The sequence below is a fragment of the Pogona vitticeps genome, chromosome 1, assembly GCF_051106095.1.
Source record: "Pogona vitticeps strain Pit_001003342236 chromosome 1, PviZW2.1, whole genome shotgun sequence".
Classification (NCBI taxonomy): Eukaryota; Metazoa; Chordata; class Lepidosauria; order Squamata; family Agamidae; genus Pogona; species Pogona vitticeps.
The window spans coordinates 191,258,886-191,279,861 of NC_135783.1; the positions used below are offsets into that span (position 1 = coordinate 191,258,886).

Consider the following 20,976-nt stretch of genomic DNA (forward strand, 5'->3'; position numbering starts at 1 on the left):
CAATCCGCGGCGCCCTCGGCCCGCCCGGCGAAAGGCTGCGCGGCGTCTGGGCGGAGGAGAAAGCGAGCGAGCGCGCGCGCGCGCGAGAGGCACGCCGAGATACCCTTCCACTCCCCTCCCCTGCGCAAAGCCAGCCCTGGTGAGTGTGGGGGTGGGGGGAAGCGCGCGGCCAGCGGGCTGTGCGGGTGAGGCAGCTGGTGCGCGCGGCCGCCCCCCGCCGGACGCCAAGAAGGAGGAGGCGGTGGCGGTGGCCACCTTTGGGGGAGCCCGGCAGCAACGCAGGCCCCGCCCCCTCCTGCCCTCGCCTCGCGCTGCCCCCGGCGGGCCCTTCGCGGCCTCCGGAACCAAGGCGCTGGGCCTCGGCGACCCGGACGGACGGGACCGAGAGGCTACACCGGCAAGCCGGGCGCCGGCGGAGACGGGTACGGGTGTGCGTGTTGGGCTCGCGCGTGGCCGCTTCAAAGGGGTTGGTGGGTGGTGGTGGTCTCGCCGGGGCGTGCGGGTTGGGAGTTCGAAACCCCCCCACTGTGCCTCCAGGGAGGAGAAGCAGCCTGGATGGCCTTGGGTCAGCCCTGCACAGTCCCTAGAAGAAGGAAACGGTGAAGCCACTTCTGAGGACTCTTACCTGGAAAGGATCACCACCACAAGTCAGAATTGACTTGAGGGCACATTATTCTTTGTTGTTGTAACTTAATATTGACATCAAGTTCTATTTATGTACCACTGTGACTCAAGTCCGTATTTGTTTATCTCCTGCATTCAGCTTTAATAGTAATCACTGGTCACAGTTTCCCTTGCACTGGAAATTTACATTCAATAGCATTCTGTTTTGATCCACTAAGTTGGGTAGGTGCCCATTTGTCAGGAGGAGCATTCATGTTTCCACACAGTGTTATTACACAACACACCTCCATTATGTAAACTGTGTTGTTCTTTGAAGAATTTATAGGTTCTCTCTAGAGTTGCAGTGTGTGCCAGGCTTTTATTAAAATGCAGCTGAAGTTTTTCTTAACACATTTTTCAGAAATCTTTCACTCTCTTCACACTTTTCTTTGATCCAGAATAAGGAATCCATTTATTAGCGATGCGCCAAGCAACAGCTATCTTGATTATCACTAAAATGTTTTTTTGTTTGTGTGTACACAGCTGGAGTGGGCAACCTGTGGTCACCAGATGTTGGAATACAACTTTCAGCAGGCCTTTTCCACATAGACAGTGGTGAAACATCTCATAACATCTGGAGGATTTACCCACTCCTGGTAAGCAACTTGATATCAAGCCTAGTTACAATTGGAGTGGTTGATTGAAACTTAAGTACTTTTTAAAATTTGATTGATTAATGGGCTAATTCAGTTGGGACTAAGAGATAGATTTCGCCCAAAATGTTAAAAATGACTTCAGTATGAACAAGGAAAAGGCTGTGCGGTCTCCAAAGTTACACAAACGTAAGAGTGGGTGATACGTTGTATTTGATGGCTAAAATTCAAACAAATTGCAAGCTTTTGTGGATAGAATTCCACGTCTTCAGGCTTAGCACAGCTGCTCCATGGCAAGTGCAGAAAAATTGTCCAGAAATGGATGGTACCTTTGGTATTAAGAGCAATGGTGTAACAATTCCAACTAGACTACAAAGCTGCTAAAGACAGCAAACTCAAGAAGACTTACATCACCTCTCACAGACATGTACCATCAATTTCTGGACAGTTTTTTTTTTTTGCACTTTCCATGGAGGAGTTGTGTTAAGACTGAATAAGGGGAATTTCATCCACAAAAGCTGGCAATTTGTTTAACTTTTACCCGTCCAATAAAAGGTATCATGCCCTCTTACATTTATGACTTCATTATGTGACTTTGAAGTTTGACATGTTAGTGGTGGTCATATTTGTCATATTGAGTCTGAATATTTTGGAATAGGTGGTTGATTGCCAGTGTTTCTGAAATTCACCTTATGAAGTTTCTTTCCCAAAGTATGTATTAGCTAAGAATGCAAGAACCTCAGTAAAAATAACAGACGAGTTATCAAAAGTTTAATTTCCATTTCTTTCTTTCTTTTTCTTTCTTTCTTGGCAGGTTTCTGTGCTATTTGCTCTGTAGAAATGAATAGTAGACAGTGGGGTTTTTTTCTCTTTAGCAAGCTCTTTATTGGCTGTTATTCCCTGATTCTGTGCTTCTCAGTCCAGCCATCTTCTGAAAGCCTGTAATTTCTCTGTCCATTTTATCCAAGTGAACAATGTAGACTGGCAATTTTGGGATGAAAATTGTGGTTTTCGAACCCACGCCCCGCCAGTTGGATAGGGTTAGATTTTGGAGGGGCAGGGCTGATCCTGGATTGTGTGTCCCAGGCAAAACTTAGTCATTTGCAATCATTCTATGGGGTGACAGATTTATGAATAACACACCATAGCATGCAGGATCAATCTTTTTAAGGAATAGGTCTAAGTGGCATGTGCCTCTCCTTTATTAGTGGGTGTGATTTCCTTAGGAATCCAGCTGAAACAGTTCAGGAGAACTTGCTCAGCTTTGTATTGTGAATCTTTGTTGCTATTGATTATATGCTTGTTTATCAAGTGGCTTTAAAAATATTTCTTCCCTTAAAATATTCAGTAAAACTGATTTTCTTTTCCCAGCATTAATGTCTCTGTGTTCTCATGTCTCAAAAAGCAAGTAAATTCCCAAAAGAAAAAGAAAAATCAGTTTAAAGGAGAAATGTGAGCTACACCCCAAAGCAAGACCATAGATCATCTTCCCTCACTTCCCTTAACTTCAGTGCTAGTTTTCTAAAGCTATGGTCCCCAACTTTTTCCAAATCACAGATCGGTTGAGGTGGATGGGGTCCATGTGCAGAGAGGGGCGCTCGCGGGGGTGCACATTTGTGCATATGTGGGTAGGTTAGGTGCACTCACATGTGCAGGGGGCGTGGTCGCGTGGTGGGGTGGGGTACTCGTGTGAGTGGGTGGGTAGGCAGGTGTGGGGGAGTGCATGTGGGGGGCAGGAGATCTGTCTCCGTGGCCCAGTCCTGCCAAGGCCACGGCCTGGTATCAGGCCACGGACCAGGGGTTGGGGACCCCGGCTCTAAACCATCCATTTTTAAGTGGGGCCATATGGCCCCCTGGGAAACCATGACACATTTGAAGGGGGCCACAGACTGGAAAAAAAATCTTCACACACCACCTTTCATTATGTGACTGATACACTCCTGTTTCAGCCTGTATTTCTTTCATATTGTTTTTATGGCTATGGCCAAAAAAAGGTTAAGAATGACTGCTCTAAAGAAATGAGTGAAAGCCCCACTTTCACTTAGGGCGAAAGCCCATTAAACACAAGACTTCCTTATCTCAAGTACAGATCAATTCTGCCAGACTAATAGATACAAGTAGAAGTGGAAATAAGAAATAAATAAATAAATATATGTAAGTACATGTAGGAGAGAACAAGACGGGGGTTGGTGTATCGTTTCCCCCATGATCCAACACGCTTGCTACCAGAGCTGATGGAGATATATCTCCAGTATTGTGTTGAGATTCCCCAGACTTTTGCTTCTGGTGGACTTTGGCATACTCTATATGTTAAGACCCAGTTGTCTGGAACAGCTCTGAGGTTCATGAGTCTCATGGCCCTTCTAGGCCTGTCCCTATATTCCACCAGGCCTATGCATGTTGCACTCTAGATCTGGTGTTCACGTTGGGACAGGGAGGGGGTGATCTGAAGGTGGCAACCCTTGCATCCTCCCTCTTGTAATGGTCTGATATCCTGTTGTTTGGACTTTGTACAACTGTACCCCAACGTGAGGAGGAGGGACCTATTACTGTGGTCCACCTCTGAAGACTGATGGATCCTGTTGGTTTCCAAAATGTCCCAGAGGAGTTTTCCAGCTGATAAGGTTGATGCTCCTGTTGATGTTCTGGTCACTCACTGGTATTCAGGGGTGACCTGAGCTGTAGACACGAATGCTCCTAAATGCCTTATTTGCTGCAGGATCCAGGCTTTTCTGTGATTTGCAGAGGAGTTAAGGATGATAAAGCAATAACGAAGGCAGCTAGAGGGCAGATGGAGGAAAGCTCCCATGGAGTTCAGCTTGTCGCTGTGGGAAACATCTGGAAGATATTGGAATAAAATTAAGGTCACTAAAAGAAGCCACTGTTCCCAACTAACTGAGGATGCATCTAACAGGTGGAACTTTTCTGTATTGTCTATGATGTCATCTCTTCCAGACAAAAATGAGCTTTAAATTCAAGTGTGGATAATTGCAGTCGACTAGCAACCTCCTTTATATCCAAGGTTGAAAACATTCATAGGAACTTTTACTCCTTGTTGATACCAGTATATCAGAAGGCTATGTCCCACGCCCTATCTAGTCAGGTTAAATTGGATCAGTTTCAGTTGGTGTGGCCTGAGGATGTGGACAAAGCACTTGCACGCTGCAAAACCAGTACTTCTTCTCCAATTCCTTGCCCATTGTGGCTCTTAAAATCAGCAAAGGAGTTGACATACATCATTAATGTGTCTCTATAGGAGTGCTGTTTACCTTATTGCTTAAAGGAGATCATAATAAGACCCATTCCGAAGAAACCAAATTTAGCAACAGATGATTTTTATAGGGCTGTTGCTAATGTTCCATTCTTGAGCAAGTTGATTGATAGGGTGGTGACTGACCAACTGGAGGTGCTTTCGGGGGGAACAGAGAGCCTAGAGTTTAGGCCACATCATGGAACTGAAATGGCATTGGTCGCCATGCAGAACAATCTTCTGAAGGAGGCAGTCAGGGTCCTCCTGGATCTTTCTTTGGCCTTTCACCAACATCAGTTGACTGCCCAGCTGTGCCGCTACCATGAGAAGAAACAGTGATACATGTGTTGATACTCTCTAAAATGGATTACTCTTAACACTCTTGAAATAGGGTTGCCCTTGAAGTTAGTATGGAAACTTCAGCAGCTCCAAAATGCGTTGGCCAGACTGATAACAGATACCAGCAGATATGAACACATATCCCCAGTCTTGACATGCTTTAATTGACTCCTTGTTAGTTTCTGTGCCCAATTCAAGGTGCTGGTCATCAACTATAAAGTCCTTAATGGTTTAAAACCTTATTATCTGTTAGAACATCTCACACAAACAGGTACTCATTCCACCCTCACAGTCCATGATGTTAAAAATGGTGACACCTAAGGAAGCAAAAAGACTTAACAACATGAATTGTGCTTTTTCTGTTCTGGCCTCTTCCCTTGGAACAAGCTTCCAACAGAGGTTTCTCAAATGCCTTCCCTCTCAGTGTTTAAGAAATTGTTTAAAACAGTATTATTTAAAGCCACATTTTATTAGTGCTTTTACTACCTGAGATGTTAAAATCTTGTCATGTGACAACACTGAAGAAATGACTCTTGGCTACAATGTAAAGCTGTGAGTATACAGTTTGTATAACAGTGTAAATGTGATGTCCCCTCAAAATAATGCAACACACAGCCATTAATGTCTAAACTGCTGGAAACAAAAGTGAGTACACCCCTAAGTGACAGTGTCCAAATTGGGCCCAAGTAGCCGTTTCCCCTCCCTGGTGTCACGAGACCTCTTAGTGTCACAAGTCTCAGGTGTGAAGGGGGAGCAGGTGTTGTCACTCTCACTCTCTCAGACTGGTCACTGGAATTTCCACATGGCACCTCATGGTAATGAACTATCTGAGGATCTGAAAAAATGAATTGTTGCTCTACATAAAGATGGTCTAGGCTATAAGAAGATTGCCAAAACCCTAAAATTGAGCTGCAGCACGGTTGCCAAGACCATAGAGTGGGTTAACAGGACAAGTTCCACTCAGAACAGGCCTTGCCACTGTCAACCAAAGAAGTTGAGTGCCCCAGAGGTTGGCTTTGGGAAAGAGACGTCTGAGTGCTGCCAGCATTGCTGCAGAGGTTGTAGGGGTGGGGTGGGGCAGCCTGTCAGTGCTCAGACCATACATCGGACACTGCATCGAATTGGTCTCCAGGGGTGTCATCCCAGAAGGAAGCCTCTTCTAAAGATGATGCACAAGAAAGCCCGCATACAGTTTGCTGCAGACAAGCAGACTAAGGACATGGATTTCTGGAACCATGTCCTGTGGTCCAATGAGACCAAGATAAACTTAATTGGTTCAGATGGTGTCAAGCATGTGTGGCGGCAACCAGGTGAGGATTACAAAGACAAGTGTGTTGTGCCTACAGACAAGTGTGGTGGTGGGAATGTCATGGTCTGGGGCTGCAAGAGTGCTGCCAGCACTGGGGACCTACAGTTCATTGAGGGAACCATGAATGCCAATATGTGCTGTGACATACTGAAGCAGAGCATGATCCCCTCCCTTCGGAGACTGGGCCGCAGGACAGTATTCAAACACACCTCCAGAATGACCACTGCCTTGCTAAAGAAGCTGAGGGTAAAGATGATGGACTGGCCAAGCATGTCTCCAGACCTAAACCCTATTGAGCATCTGTGGGGCATCCTGAAATAGAAGGTGGAGGTGCGCAAGGTCTCCCATATCCATCAGCTCTGTAATGTCGTCATGGAAGAGTGGAAGAGGACTCCAGTGGCAACCTGTGGAGCTCTGATGAACTCTATGCCCAAGGGGGTTAAGGCAGTCCTGGAAAATAATGGTGGCCACACAAAATATTGACGCTTTGTGCCCAATTTGGGCGTTGTCACTTAGGGGTGTACTCACTTTTGTTCCCAGTGGTTTAGACAGTAATGGCTGTGTGTTTTGTTATTTTGAGGGCACAGCACATTTACACTGTTATACAAGCTGTATACTCACTGCTTTACATTTTAGCCAAGTGTCATTTCTTCAGTGTTGTCACATGAAAAGATATACTAAAATATTTATGAAATGTGAGGGGATGTACTCCTGTGATATACTGTATGTGATGAACTATGGGGTGGCATGCAAGTTTAAATTAAAATAAAGAAATAAATGCCATGTAACTGAAAAGTGAACTGTATTGTAAATCTGCTTTTTTTTTTTTTTTTTTTTTTTTTTTTTTTTTTGCTGCTAACAATATCAAAACTGGGTTTCGTTTCATTCCTGCTAGTGATACACTGTCTATGAAGCTGAATGGCTAATGCAATTTTAGAGTGGTCTGTGCTTGTAAAGGGACAATTCGAGTATGTTAGCATGCCTGTAAGTGAGAATACAGAATGGGGCGGTGGGGGTAAAGATGATCAGTGGTCTAAATTTTCTGGTTTGTTAGCGTATAGCTTTAGCATAAATCTTTTGTTTTAAACTGAAGATTTGTTCCTTGGAAAGCAAGTAAAAACATTTTAAACAGTCTGCTAAAACTACTAAGTGCCTCCTAATCCAGAAACCCTCTTATAGGTTGTGCAAAATATCGCTGCCAGGTATGGATTAGTCACCTTATGAACACTGTTATCCTGTGTTTGTTATTCTCCAGCAGAGTAAAAGTCAGCCAGCCAAGTCTGTGAAAGGAGAATTTAGAACGCCTTTATGTATGCTAACAAAATACCATGCAGTAATGTGTGAGGGTCACTCCCAGTCTGTGGCAGCTAGAATGAGTATTACTGACAAGCCCACTTTCTGTAAACTTTTTCACTGCAATGCTCTTTTTCAGAATTTTAAAAAAATGAATGTCGGGGTTGCCCACAGTGAAGTCAATCCCAACACAAGGGTAATGAACAGCCGAGGGATGTGGCTCACGTACGCCCTTGGAGTTGGCCTCCTTCATATTGTCCTACTAAGCATTCCTTTCTTCAGTGTGCCCATCGCATGGACCTTAACCAATGTTATTCACAATTTGGTAAGTACTTTGCATTGCAATAGTCCGGGGGGGGGAGATGCAATACTTGGACGTGTGAGGCAGAGAAAAGGAAAGACAGATTACTGCGCAAGTATCCATCTACCAATGCAATATGGCATGTCATCCATGGAAATAGTTACCATGTAAATAATTTCTCCATACTTCCCAACTTCAGTGCACTTAGAAGTAATTTTATCAAGGCCAAAGAACAGCAGTATCCAACTTTTTCAGTTTTCATGGCCTCCTTCTCCTCAGTCAGGATACTTGTGGGTGGAGATGCTCTCCTGGAAACAGTACTTCCCAACACCATTTGACCAGGGAAGAGTTTAGAGTTTTTAACCAACTTCATGGAGTGATTTGTATTCCAAAGTACAGCTGGAGACTTTAGCACCAACTTTGCGGGCAAGTAATGTTCCATGATCTCTCTAGAAGGGCAAGTACATTCTCAAAGCAAAACAGGTTGCCATTTGTTGAGAAACTTGCTGATGCAAACAAATCTCTGGACAATATTCTGTGGGAAGAAATGTAGCTACATAATTAAAGTTGGCATGCAAATTGATGTGACTGTTTATTTTATATACCTTCAGCATCGTCTTTGAAGTGTGATATTTGCATTTCTAAAATGGTGCAAGGCATCTTTGAGCACAGCAGAGAAAAAGCTGTGTAATAGAACAGTTCCAGTTCTGTGAAGAATTTTGCAGTATACGTCCCTTGAATACCTGATGCAATTCCGTAGAGGCCTTTGTCAGCTGGAGGACAGTTTGCTTGAGAGCCTCTGGCACCCAAACAGACCACTGGGCCTGGAATAAATCTGTGGCTGCTGATAAACAAGACTTTACTGTAGCTTGGGATTTAAAAGTTAGTATAACATTGTCACCAATTTGCTGCCCTGAGGGATGCTGCTGACTAAGTTCCCGATTTAAATAGTGTTTATAATGGATATGCCAAGCTTCATCCATTTTAATCCAAAATATGTATTTCAGATGTAATCATCTGGTGCATCAATTTATTTGCTTTCCTGACACTAAGGATCGCTTGAAATATGCCAGAATGTTTGGGTCACAGAGCAGGCTTTGAATTTCATCTCCCAGCTAGATATAACTTGTAGTTCAGTTCTGCAAAAATCTGTATTTAGAACAAAAACCAGTTGGACTTCATTTGAACGTTGACAATCTTGCTTCCTTCAGACATGGTGCCCTCTAGATGTTTGGACTACAATCCCCGTTGGCCATATCCAGCATGGCGAGTGGCATGTGGCGACGGGAATAGTAGTCCACAGCAGTGATATGTGGGCGAAGGCTGCCCTAAAGTTTCTTGACAGCAGTTTTCCTGTTAGTCATGAAATTCATTATCTTGCCAGATGCCTTTTAAGTTTTCGCAAAATAACCTGATCTGTCTTGTAGAATAGCTTTGAGCTACAATAAAAATAAAAGGTTAGCTGAAATAATGATTTGACTGGGGCAAGTCTGCTACCCAACAAAACAACAGGATAGTCTATTAGTACAATGTGAAGCTATTAAGGTGAACCTTTAAAAAATCACTGGCAAATAAAAGAAACTTTGGAGGCAAGGCAAGACAGGTGAAGCAGGTTTATCCCAAGAAAGAGCTGATATCTTGTATTTTAAAGCATTGTGCTCCTTGGAGTATATGGCCTTAGGAAAAACATTGAAGATTTAAACATGGCACCTGGGAAAGATTCAAAAGATGGCAAGATCAAAGGAGACTTGGTGACAGCCACACTGATTAGAGAGGTACTGCAGCAGTAAGACCAGAACTTCAAGAAGTTTTAATTATACTGCTAGAGCCAATACATCTGAAATTAACAATGATTACAATGAAACTAATATCGAACAGGTAGTAAACAGGCCTCTAAACAAGGAACTGGCATGATACAGAAATTAAACATTTACAGAAACATACAATGATCCTGTAAGAGCAAGTAGGAAATTTGGAAAGTAATAACCACAGAATAGTCATCATCATGCACCTTCAAGTCAATTCTGAGTTACGGTGACCCTTTCCAGATAGAGAATACTCCAAAGTGGTTTACCCTTCCCTTCTTTTTGAGGGTTCCCTGGGACTGTACAGTTTGCTCAAGGCCACACAGGCTGGCTGTATTCACAGGAGGAATGGCGAGGAATTGAACTCCCAGCCTCAAGCTCTTCAGCCACATACCTAAACCACTGAGCTATCTGGAACCTCAAATTTCAAAGTCACCCAGAAAATGAGACAGACGGGAATGTGATCGCATTTATAGTTGCTTGTACAGTGGTGCCTCGGAAGACTTTGTTCCATGGAAATCGCTGTCTTGCGAAAACATCATCTTGTGAAACCCAGTTCCCCCTTGGAATGCATTGAAATCTATTTAATGCATTCTAATTGGGGAAAAATCACTATCTTGCAAAAATTGTTAATAGAAGATATCATCTTGCAAAACACAATTCCCCATACCATATTGGAGGAAAATCCCCTCACCTGCACTGCCTTTGGAAATTCAGTGAGTCTCAGATGGCATTCCCCTTCTTTCTCTATCAACAAAGAGAAAATGAAAGGAATCAAAGCAGCCCCCTGGGTCCTGATCATGGTGACTCCTTTTGCCCTGATCCTTTACCACTAGGGAGAAAAAGAGAAAAAATGCAATATAAGACATCACCAGGACTTGCTGCCTTTGCAGTAGGTCCTGATGAAGAGAAAGAAAGATAAAAAGAAATCTAGAAAAACCAAGAAAATCAGAAGTGCAATCTCCTATTAACACAAATTATGCAGTTGAGTTCCCCACATATGAGGAAACCAGAGGGACCAGCAGCATACCCAAAATGCAATGGATGAGCCTCCCCCTGGGAAAACCACTTTTATGACATGGTATTTCCCCTGCAAGGTATGAGCTGAAATGGCCCTTGCAGCTCATACCCCCTTTTGTCCCCTGATCCCCCCAAGGCATGGTGACCCTCTGGCTGTACCTCCCACTCAGAACAGGGCTGCACAGCCCCAATCCTGCCAGAGGCCAAGAGAGCTCCTCAGTGTTTTGGGGTGCCCTGCAGGACCCCCATCAGGGGCTAGGTTTTCCTCCCACAATCCTCTAGTGCACAGGTATTAGCATAAGGTATTAGCATATGCTAATACATGTGCACTAGAGGATTGTGGGAGGAACACCATCTTGCAAAACAGTGTAAAAAAAACACTGTCTTGTGAGGCAAGGACCCAAACATGGTTCCAGTGAAAATTGGCCATAGGAATAATCATTTTGCGAAGTGCAACATTGCTCAAAAAAAGTTATTTTCTAGTGAATTCCTCATTTTGCAAGGCAATCATCTAGCGAGGCACCACTGTATTAATAGCATATGCTGGCAATACAACTTAAAAGAAGATACGGGCCGTCCATATTGAATGAAAGACCCTCACATAAAAAAACCCCAAACCAGACAGCTAGAAATAAGCTATTATGAATTAATGTAGGATCAAAAAGTCATGTACTTTAACAAACATTAAAGAAAAAGATGTAAGAATAACAAAATAAATTTTTTAAAAATATGAATTTATATCCAGCCAGGCATTTGGTAACAAATTCATGGAATGGTTTTGGAAGAAGTAGCTGTGTTAGTCTGTGCAATATCATTCAGAACTGTATTGCGAGAGTTCAAAGATGAGGTAAGGAAAATACTGGCTGCCAGCCATCACCACTGGCAGATGATTCCCACAGAGCCTGAGGGAGGCCCAAGTGTGCCACACCCTCCAACAGAAAGAGTTGAAACCTGTTGCTGAATTTGAGGGCTGAAGAAAGAGTCACCTGGCCATGAAAAATCCATCAGGAAGCAACCATGAGGAAAGAAGCAACATCCACCACCAAAGCGGGCAGTTAGTCGAAACAAAACTGATGGGTGGGGCGATGGAGGAGAGCCTTCAAATTTTGTAGAGTGTGCTAAAGTCTGGGAATGCCTGGTAGCTGAGAGGGAGAAAGGGAAAAAAAACTTGAGCTCTGAGAAGAAGAGATGGCCAGTTTAAGGAGTAGCACTATCTAGGGAACTGAGTGAAAGAGATAACTGAATAATTAACTTTAGTTGCTATTGCCATCTTCTTCCACTGCTTCACCCCCTCTACCTATATACTGTACCTTGGTTTGTTTGGTCTCTTGGCAGTTGGTTTGTTTGGTCTCTTGGCAGTCAACAGTTTAAAATACCAGTAGGTTGAAGACTAAAGCTTCTACAAACTGACATATTCCTTGTTAACAGCTAATGACTACCAATAATTACGAGAATCACCATAAGCAGACTTTAGAGACAATTAAGGTACTAAAGAAGCAGGGAACTTTCCCCAGTTTCTTGAGTCTGAATGTGTGTTTCTGAAAGTAGGAATCTGGGACAGAATATGGTTTCTCTTAGTGTACCACCCACCCAGTGGCTCAACAACCTGACTTACTGAGCAAAGTGAGCTGGTCTCAGAGGTGACGATTGAGTCCCTTCAGCTTGTGCTGGAGGACGTCAATGTTCATGCCAAGGCAGCGGCTCAGGATTTCATGTCTTCCATGATGACCAAATGGTAGAAAATTCCATCCATACTGCAGAGCACACTTTAGATCTGGTTTTCTGTAATAAGGTAGATGTTGGTGGTGTAACTGTGCAGGAACTCTCTGTAGTTCTGTTGTCATGGTCAGACTATTATCTGATGGGATTTAGACTCACTGGAACTCAGAGCCTTTGCAGGGATGGGGGGCAGACTAAGATGGTCTGCTACCTGTTCTACTCTCTTGTACACTTTGATGCAACAATTGTGGTGATAAGCCCAGGCTATTTTAAGGCTCCCTTTTAGAGCCAGGTGTTAAATAGGCTTTCCCGCAGGGGTTGATCATCTCCTCAATGCTGTTTAACATCTACACAAGGCCACTGGGTGGGGCCATCATTGGGTGTGGGGCTTTGTGCCATCAGTATGCTCCTTTTCAGTGGATGACGTTCTGTCCCTTCAGCGCTGTCTGGAGGCTGTGCTGCAATGGATGCAGTTGAATGGGTTGAGGCTGAACCTGGACAAGACAGAGGTCTTGAGGGTGGGCGGCCCCTCCATTGGCGGTTTGGGAAACTCCCTCTCTTTCGGGGTGTGTGTGACTCACCACAAAGAGTGTGGTGCGCAGCTTGGGGATACATCTGGACCCAGCACTTACCATGGAAACCCAGGTGGCATCCGTGGCCCACTCCGTCTATTTCCATCTGCGGCAGATTGCCCAGCTGCAACCCTATCTTGATGGCGGGGCTCTCACCACTTTGGTCCATGCGCTTGTAATCTCGAGATTAGACCACTGTAATGTGCTCTACATGGGGCAACCTTTGAAATTGACGCGGAAGCTTCAAATGGTGCAGAATGCGGTGGCCAGACTCCTTAGTGGGGTGAGAAAATATCAGCATATCTCTCCCACTCTGGGTGCCTTGCATTGGCTGCCCATTCGCTTCCGCATTGGCTTCAGAGTGTTGATGATGACGTATAAAGCCCTAAACGGTTTAGGACCCCGATACCTTGCAGATCACCTTCTCCCACCTAGATCTACCCGAATCACTCGCCATAACCAAGAGGGACGGTTGAGGGGCCTAACACCAAGAGAGGCCCGGAAAGAAAGAACAAGAAACCAGGCCTTCTCGGCAGTGGCCCCTCGGCTCTGGAATAACCTCCCATCAGTGATCTGCCTGCTCCCTCACTGGTGTTTTTAAGAGCCAATTAAAAACTTGGCTCTTTAGGCAGGCCTTCCCTCCTGTCAATACTTGACTTTATTTTTATTACAATTTTCTGTTTTCCCATCTTGAGCACTACTAAGCATTACTAATTACTATTTTTTTGAATTGTTTTTAATTGTTTTAGTTTACAATGTTTGGTGAAACCCGCCCAAAGTAGACTTTGTCTAAAAGGGCGGGATAGAAATCTAATAAATAAATAAGTACAGAGGCTTTCTCTCAGTACAACTTCCTTCACAGGTGTGTCTGATGGGGACACGGGAGAGGGCCTTCTCTGCTGTTGCTCCCAGACTTTGGAACTCCCTCCCACAGGAGGCCAGACTGCCCCCCTCTTTGCTGTCCTTCCACAAGCAGGCAAAGACCTTTCTTTTCCAGCAAGCTTTCCCTTAATTGATGTTCTGTCTCTGCTTAATGGTGTATTTAATTCCTGAGTTGTCAAGTCTATAGGCATCATTAGTGGAAATATTGACTTGCCAATGTTATGATTCCATAAGTGAAGTGAATTTCACTATATATTCACTAGATACTTAATTTTCTTTTGCTGGTGATTGTTTTTTAAATTGTTTAAATTGAGTTTTAATCCTTTTCTTTTTTTTATTTGAATTTTATTCAAGTGTTTTAACTGATTAATAGGTTCCCTCAAGATTATTTGCTATATAAGTTTTTAAACCATAGCCTTAATTATTTTTATTATATTAATAATATTCAATATTTAATGTTCAATTAGGTGTATAGAAAGATAAGCCCAGTTTGTTATTTATTACTTAGCTATTATTGATTATCATTATGAATAGTTAATAGACATAAGATAATTTTATGGATAAATCATGAATATTAGTTTTTGAACAATAATTCCTGGGACAGTTTCTATGTATGTCCATAGTTTAGTCTAGTTTATAACTGAGATTTTGTACAATCTGTAGCCCAGATTCTGTAATTCAAACCTTTATATTGTATTGTAGTGTACTGGCATTAATTCATAGATATGGGAGTATCAAGAAAACAGAAGAAAACCTTAGCTCAGAGTATAATTCTAAATCATTTCTCTACAATACAGAAGAAAAAAGTAAGCTGTAAAAAGATACCAGTAGAATTGAAAGATAGTTTACCTAAGGAAACAAAGGATGCCGACCAAGAAAGGATTAACGTATTAAAGACTGAAAAAGCAATTTTGACTGAAACACTTCCTTAACATATGGCTATTATACCATCTTCGGGTATAGACCATCTTTCATCTCCCTGCTTAAACAGTAAAGAGCAAGCTAATTGTCCAGACGTGGAGCTCCTTGGTACACAATGTGCATTGCCAGGGTGGCAAGTGAAGAAGCTAGATGAACTATGAGATTTAAAAATTACGAGCATTTCAGAACTTGGCATTAGTAGTTACAACACTATCTGTGCAGCTCAAACTCCTTTACAAAATATGAAAAGATGTATTAGTAACAGTCAACAATCTATAGTTCTTGATACTGCTTCTTTAAAGACAACAGAGCCATGACATATAAGCCTTGAGAATTCTCAGATTTGTCATGATCAAATCTATCTCTTGTATTTGTTGTTAAATATTTCTAATAAAAGGGTGTGTGTGTTTTAAGAAAAAATAGCTTTATTTTAGTAGTTCTGTCTAATCATTTAGCAAATATGTATAATTTTGGCAATCACAGAGGAAGTTTCTGTCTTACTTCCGTAATAGTGTTTAATGTTTCCCACCCACCTGTTCCCCCAGCTGAGATTCTGTGCACTGCTGTAATACAGTTGTGAATAACATTGCTGGTCTTTTTTTCTTACAGGGAATGTATGTATTTTTACATGCAGTAAAAGGAACTCCTTTTGAAACGCCTGACCAAGGTAAAGCAAGGTTGCTGACCCACTGGGAGCAGCTGGACTATGGCGTGCAGTTTACGTCTTCACGAAAATTCTTCACAATATCTCCAATAATTCTGTAGGTTTTAAAGCCCTGCTTTTCTTCTTTAAACAATAAGATCTGATGTGGCAAACCAGGGTTGCAAAGCATCACAATATCTGAAATCTGGAAAAAAAATTGGACCATATAGATTCTGTTTTAGCATTAATGATTTATGTGCTTAAAGGAGGAAAAATGCAACTTTCCAGTAAGGATTTCAGTTATGGAAGTCTAAAACTCCCATTTTATCATTTCAAGGTTAGTGTGCTAATCCTGTAAAGAAGTAAAGGGAAATATTTTGCAGAATTAGTCTCCAGTAAAAGGTAACATTTTATATCTTTCTAGCTTTAGTTCAGAACTTAAGTGCTGTTTTTCAGTAGTTCAGAATTGTTTCTCAAAGGGTTTGTATTTCTTAATTGGATTCATCATCATTCAGCCTTGTCTGACATTCTACAAATAGGATTACAGTGGTGCCCTGCTATACGTTTACCCCGCATGACGTCGAAATTGATGGTTCCTATGGGGGAAATCCGCATTACGTTGATTAGGAACCTGCTTCGCAAACCGTTTGTTCACTATATGATGATTTTTCCGGTTCCGCAAAATGGCTTCCCTCCCTTCTCAAAATGGCTGCTTTCTGGAGGGAAGTTTCGCGATTTTGAACAGCTGATCCGAGGTTCTCTATGGGCAGTCTTTGCTGGACAATGAGGTATTTCCCCCATTTGAACACATTGACTGGTTATCAATGCATTCCAATGGGTTTGTTTTTTTCGCTTGACGACGATATCGCTTAACAGCGATTTTCCTGGAACGGATTATTGTCGTCAAGCGGGGCACCACTGTACTTGTATTTGTGTACGAAATTCACCATAAAGTGTTAAGAATCATTACCTTAGCCTCAGTGCACACTTTAAGAAATGATTCTTTGTTTGTAAGTGAAATTCAGTTAGCACTCTAAATGCAGAGTATCATCTGAGAGCTATGCTGTAGTATAGAGGAGGCAAAGTCTTATTTATTATATATGTCACTGCTACAATATTACACCTTGTACAGTGGTGCCCCGCTTGGCAATTACCCCGCTGCACAACAAAATCACTTCACAATGAGGTTTTTGCGATCACAAAACAATGATTGAATGGGGAAAATCTGATTTACGACGATCGGTTCCCTGCTTCGGGAACCGATTCTTCGCATTACGACAATCAAAAACAGCTGATCGTCGGGTTTCAAAATGACAGCCCGCTGTTTTCCGGACCTATTACCAGAAGACAGCGACCAAAAATGGCTTCCCCTATGGAGGATCTTTGCTGGACAGTGAGGTATTTCGCCCATTGGAACGCATTGAACTGGTTTTCAATGCATTTCAATGGTATTTTTTTTCGCTTGACGACAATATCACTTAACAACAATTTTAACGGAATGGATTATCGCCATCAAGCGGGGCACCACTGTATCAAGGTTTGTATACTTGAACCGAATGCCATTAAATGAAGGAGTGACATCCAGCATTGAAGTGGACATCTGCTTGTGCTGTAGAATTTTCCTGTTGATTCCCCATTTGATTTGGTTTCCCCAGTTTACTGGCTAATCCTGTTAATTTATGCATGCACCAGAAGGAAATCCTTTTTCTTCACTCTTTAGAAAGATAACTACTATTTTTATGATATAACTATCTAAGTCTTAATTAGATGCTTTCCTGTTTAATCTTTCATCCAGTTTTAACTTAAATGAATGCAATATACATCTATCGTATTATAAACCAGTCAGAATTCCAAAGGACCTATTAAGGGTAGAGTGGTACTCAGTCTATCATGAATCAGCATCCAGATTCTAAAACAAGCAGTTTAGCATTGCAGAATGTGGAGTATGGGCCCTGAAACACACTCCACAATGCAGAGATTTATTCGTGACCAATTCTCTAGGTAGTGTAAAATGCGTTACTGAGAGACCTGACACATCTAGACTCAGCAGAATGATGTTTTAGATATGCTGGTTTTTAAATAAATGTAACATAGTAAAGAATAGATTATAAACTCGAAGTCCCCAGGTGGCCATAGGGAATTCAACGCCTGAAATCCAGTAGTAAAGTGCAACTAGAGTAGACCCATTTAATCAGTGGACATTTGGTGAACCCAGTTGTGAGTCACTGCTCAATTTTGGCCAGAGTATCTGAGCTGCTGCCTCCCCACGATCTACATACTGGCTACCTAACAGTTTAAGGATTTCTGATGTAATGTACATGTTAACCTGAGCACTTGGAAAAAGTACTTTACAATAACAGCATAATGCATGGTGCTTTTACTTAATGGCACAGTGCAGTCAAAGTTAAACATGTTTAAGCCTGATTAAGCAAAGTGAAACAAAGCTAACTAGCTGGATGGGGTTGCATTTCAACATAGTAAACTTCAAGAATGTATTTATTGTTCATCTTGTGTAAATATAATAAAACACTTTTCATACTCTGGTTCTACATATTAGACATTCCATTGCTTTTGGTAGGTACTTAGTTGTTAGTAGCTTTGCTAACGGAAGAGCAGCTTCAACAGAAGGTAAAATGAGTAAATTTTGGGAAAGTGTAACTCAAAATCCTTGTGCTGGAAATCCAAGAAGCTACTTCAAGGCAAGTAAATAGCGGCCTTCTTGCTTAAATTACATGTGTCTGATGTGCACGTTTATAGAGCGACTGGGTAAGAATAGCTAAATAAGGCTAAAGCAAAATACTCTGCTAAATCTGGAGTGCTTGAAAGAATCTATTTCCAACACAACTACGTACATTATAATATGAAGCAAGACATTGAGGAATGTCCTGTAATACTACATACTTTTTTTGCTGAAATTTGATATAGAATTGAGAGTTTTCTATATTTCTTTAATCCAGAAAAAGTCTTCCATTCTGCCTTTCCAAATGTCCTCTTGTAACCAATACTGACTTTTGGTATGTGTGCGTTTCCCCATCCCTCAGGTATTTCCTGGCAAGCTTCTACACAAAATATGATCCAACCCACTTCATCTTGAATACAGCTTCTCTCTTGAGTGTGCTTATTCCTAAGTTGCCACAACTTCATGGAGTCAGAATTTTTGGAATCAACAAATATTAAACAAGATACATGAAACTGAGAGCGTCTGGACCAAAACGGGGCGTAACTGCCTTTTTCCTTGGTGGAAGGAAGAATTTGTGATGCCACTTACCTAGTGGCCTGCAGTGTGACTTTCTACTCCTAAGACGTAAATGCTTTTCTTTCAAAGCTGTGTAGGAGAGAAACAGACTTTCTGAAGATGTATTAAAACTTGAGCAGTATATCTTTGGACAACTAGCTTCAGGAGCTGGGCAGGCCTAGCACTGTTAGAGTAGTGCTAACACACAAGCTGCAGAAAGGGTATGAGTATTTTGGGGGAAAAATCAGTGTGATGTTTCAGAAACAAGTCTGTTATGGTAATGCAGAGTGCATTAATTGGAGAGGTTGATATAGTTTAACTGCTGTAAAGTAGCCAGTTATTGCTTCTTGAGTGATTCTCTTTTTGCTGTTTCCTGATCTGGGATTTTTTGTCTATCAGCGGGTGGTGCCAGGTTAATATTAAGCTAGCAAATTGCTGTGACTAAGTTGTAATGGATTCAACGCCTTATCTATCCATGTGACCTTTAATCATAATGACTTCTCCCGTTTTAGATATCAGACCTCAGGGGGATGATGCATCAACCTCAAAGTTTGTTTTTTGTATGAATTTGAACTGATCAACATTGTTTTGCTGATTTTCCATCCTTGTAGAATATCTGAGATCTGTGTGTATGCTTCTCTCTCTCTTTATAAGTGTAGAGTTGGGCTCTTTTTTGTGTTAGCAATCTTTAAATATCTGGGCTCGTAAGGGAAAACATTGCGTAAGCCAACGCAAACTGCTAAATCTGGTTGTATAGCTAGATTGCTTGTAGAAAGAAATCTAGTATTTCTGTTAGTGGGAATATTTTCTGCAGTGGCAAATGTTACACTACTGAGAATTCTCAAGTAACAGGTACCTCAAACCACAAGTTCAGTTTGATATGTGGAATCTCATAAGATTTCTGCATTTGAGCTTAAAGAACTTGATTGGTTTCTTTCCTCTTGTACTTTGTATCCAATGTTGAGAATTTTTCAGCAGTTAATTAAGTGTGCCTGATAAGACTTTAGTTTAAATTTTATGTATCTGTCAAATGTTCTACCTTTAGAGGTAGCTTTAAAGTCCTGGATTTTTAGTGTTGAGTGCTACAACCACACCAGGCATTGGCATGCAGAGAAACACTGTAATGCAGTGACTGCCAGATGTTCTCTGTATATATAACTGTAGGGAGAACCACGTGTCCCTGTTGAACTGGCTGTGACATGCTAGTAATGAGATATACCTTCCTGTCTTTAAGATTGCCTCATCACGATGGCCTAACTAGTCTTGCTTCTGTGCCACAGGGACTCTTGAGATCCAGTCCACAGGGATTATGGCCTGCGAAAAATACAGTAATCGGCTACTTTCAGGAAGTTATACTTCCTTTCTTACTCTTGCTTTCTGAAAAGGTATTTTGAAGAAAATGTTTATTCGAGTAACTGACTTGGAGACTGATGGTATGAATATAGTACACTGTAAGTGCAGTTCCTTGTAGCAAAATATTGTAAGCATAACAGACTGCTGTTGTGCTTTCAAGGGGGGGGGGTTAAATAGAATAATAGATACAATGTCGGGCTAGTGTTAAAACACTAAGCCAGATGAGCAGAAGAGAATAAGGAGCGTTTTCAACAACTGTATAAGATGCCGATGTGGGTTTTTTTTTCTGTTTGTCTTGACGTTTCCCTCCGAAGTCTGGTCTATTCCAATTAAAATAATTTGTCCTGAGAAGTCTTTGAATTATTTTTAAAGTAATTGATGCATCACATAGTTTCAGTTGCAAATGAATATAACAGGTCACCGCTACCTTGCAGAAGGGATGTCTCTTAGAAATACTGTTCACCAGGATTAACACTATTTCTGTCAGTCATGTGAATCTTCTCTATATACTGTAGCAGCTTTCCTGAGAATGAGCCATCTACTATATATAAATCATGTGTACAGCACAGTTCTGGAGAAGCCTTGCTCATGTTTTTGATTTGCTATTCGCATGCCAAATAGAAGCAAGCTTTGCTTCTCTCACTCTCTTGGTCCTTCCAAGGACCCATGGCAGAGGACAGTTTTTGTGGGTAGGCTTAGTAGAGAAGTCATTCAAGGTAAGGAGGAACAAGAAGAATCTGCCTTGAAACTTGTCCAATTGTCCTCACACATAAAGCAAAGAATGATGTACTCTGTGCACTGAATGATGTAAAATGATATGTTTGATGGAGCCTACAGACCAATGTCACTTTCCCTCACCCAACAGTGGTACCAGTATGGATTATATGCTGCAAAGGGTGAAGAGGGTGTATCATGACAAACTTTGCTAGTTCACTTCAAAGAGTAGATAGGAACCAAAGACTGCAACTGAAAAATCGTGTTTTCCAATCAGCCCCTGAAGAACATTTAATGATCTGATATATCTATTCTGGATTAAATTATTATCTGTTTGCTTAATTAACGTTTTATGCCGTCTCTG

At 41.9% G+C, this 20,976-nt stretch overlaps 1 protein-coding gene and 1 non-coding gene across 3 annotated transcripts; one reads left to right on the forward strand and one right to left on the reverse strand.

The window, feature by feature from the left end:
• Positions 1–12: 12 nt before the first annotated feature.
• ORMDL1 (ORMDL sphingolipid biosynthesis regulator 1) lies at positions 13–20,249 on the forward strand. Of its 2 annotated transcripts, none has more exons than XM_072979887.2 (5): positions 13–139; positions 1,147–1,259; positions 7,587–7,772; positions 15,277–15,428; positions 18,352–20,249. In XM_072979887.2, the coding sequence occupies exons 3-5, from the start codon at positions 7,599–7,601 to the stop codon at positions 18,485–18,487; spliced, it is 462 nt and encodes a 153-aa protein (XP_072835988.1). In that variant the 5' UTR covers positions 13–139; positions 1,147–1,259; positions 7,587–7,598; the 3' UTR covers positions 18,488–20,249. The 2 variants fall into 2 exon arrangements, with proteins under 2 accessions (XP_072835988.1, XP_072835986.1); XM_072979885.2 differs by having other exon boundaries at positions 64–422.
• On the reverse strand, positions 10,493–10,658 carry LOC140703433 (U1 spliceosomal RNA). The gene has a single exon (XR_012082832.2). It is a non-coding gene; the product is annotated as a U1 spliceosomal RNA (small nuclear RNA).
• Positions 20,250–20,976: the final 727 nt, after the last annotated feature.

Coding starts and splice junctions, on each gene's coding strand:
- ORMDL1 (XM_072979887.2), top strand. CDS start 7,599: ATGAATGTCGGGGTTGCCCACAGTGAAGTCAATCCCAACACAAGGGTA. Junction 7,773..15,276: donor CCAATGTTATTCACAATTTG/GTAAGTACTTTG, acceptor TTTTTCTTACAG/GGAATGTATGTATTTTTACA. Junction 15,429..18,351: donor ACAATATCTCCAATAATTCT/GTAGGTTTTAAA, acceptor CCCATCCCTCAG/GTATTTCCTGGCAAGCTTCT.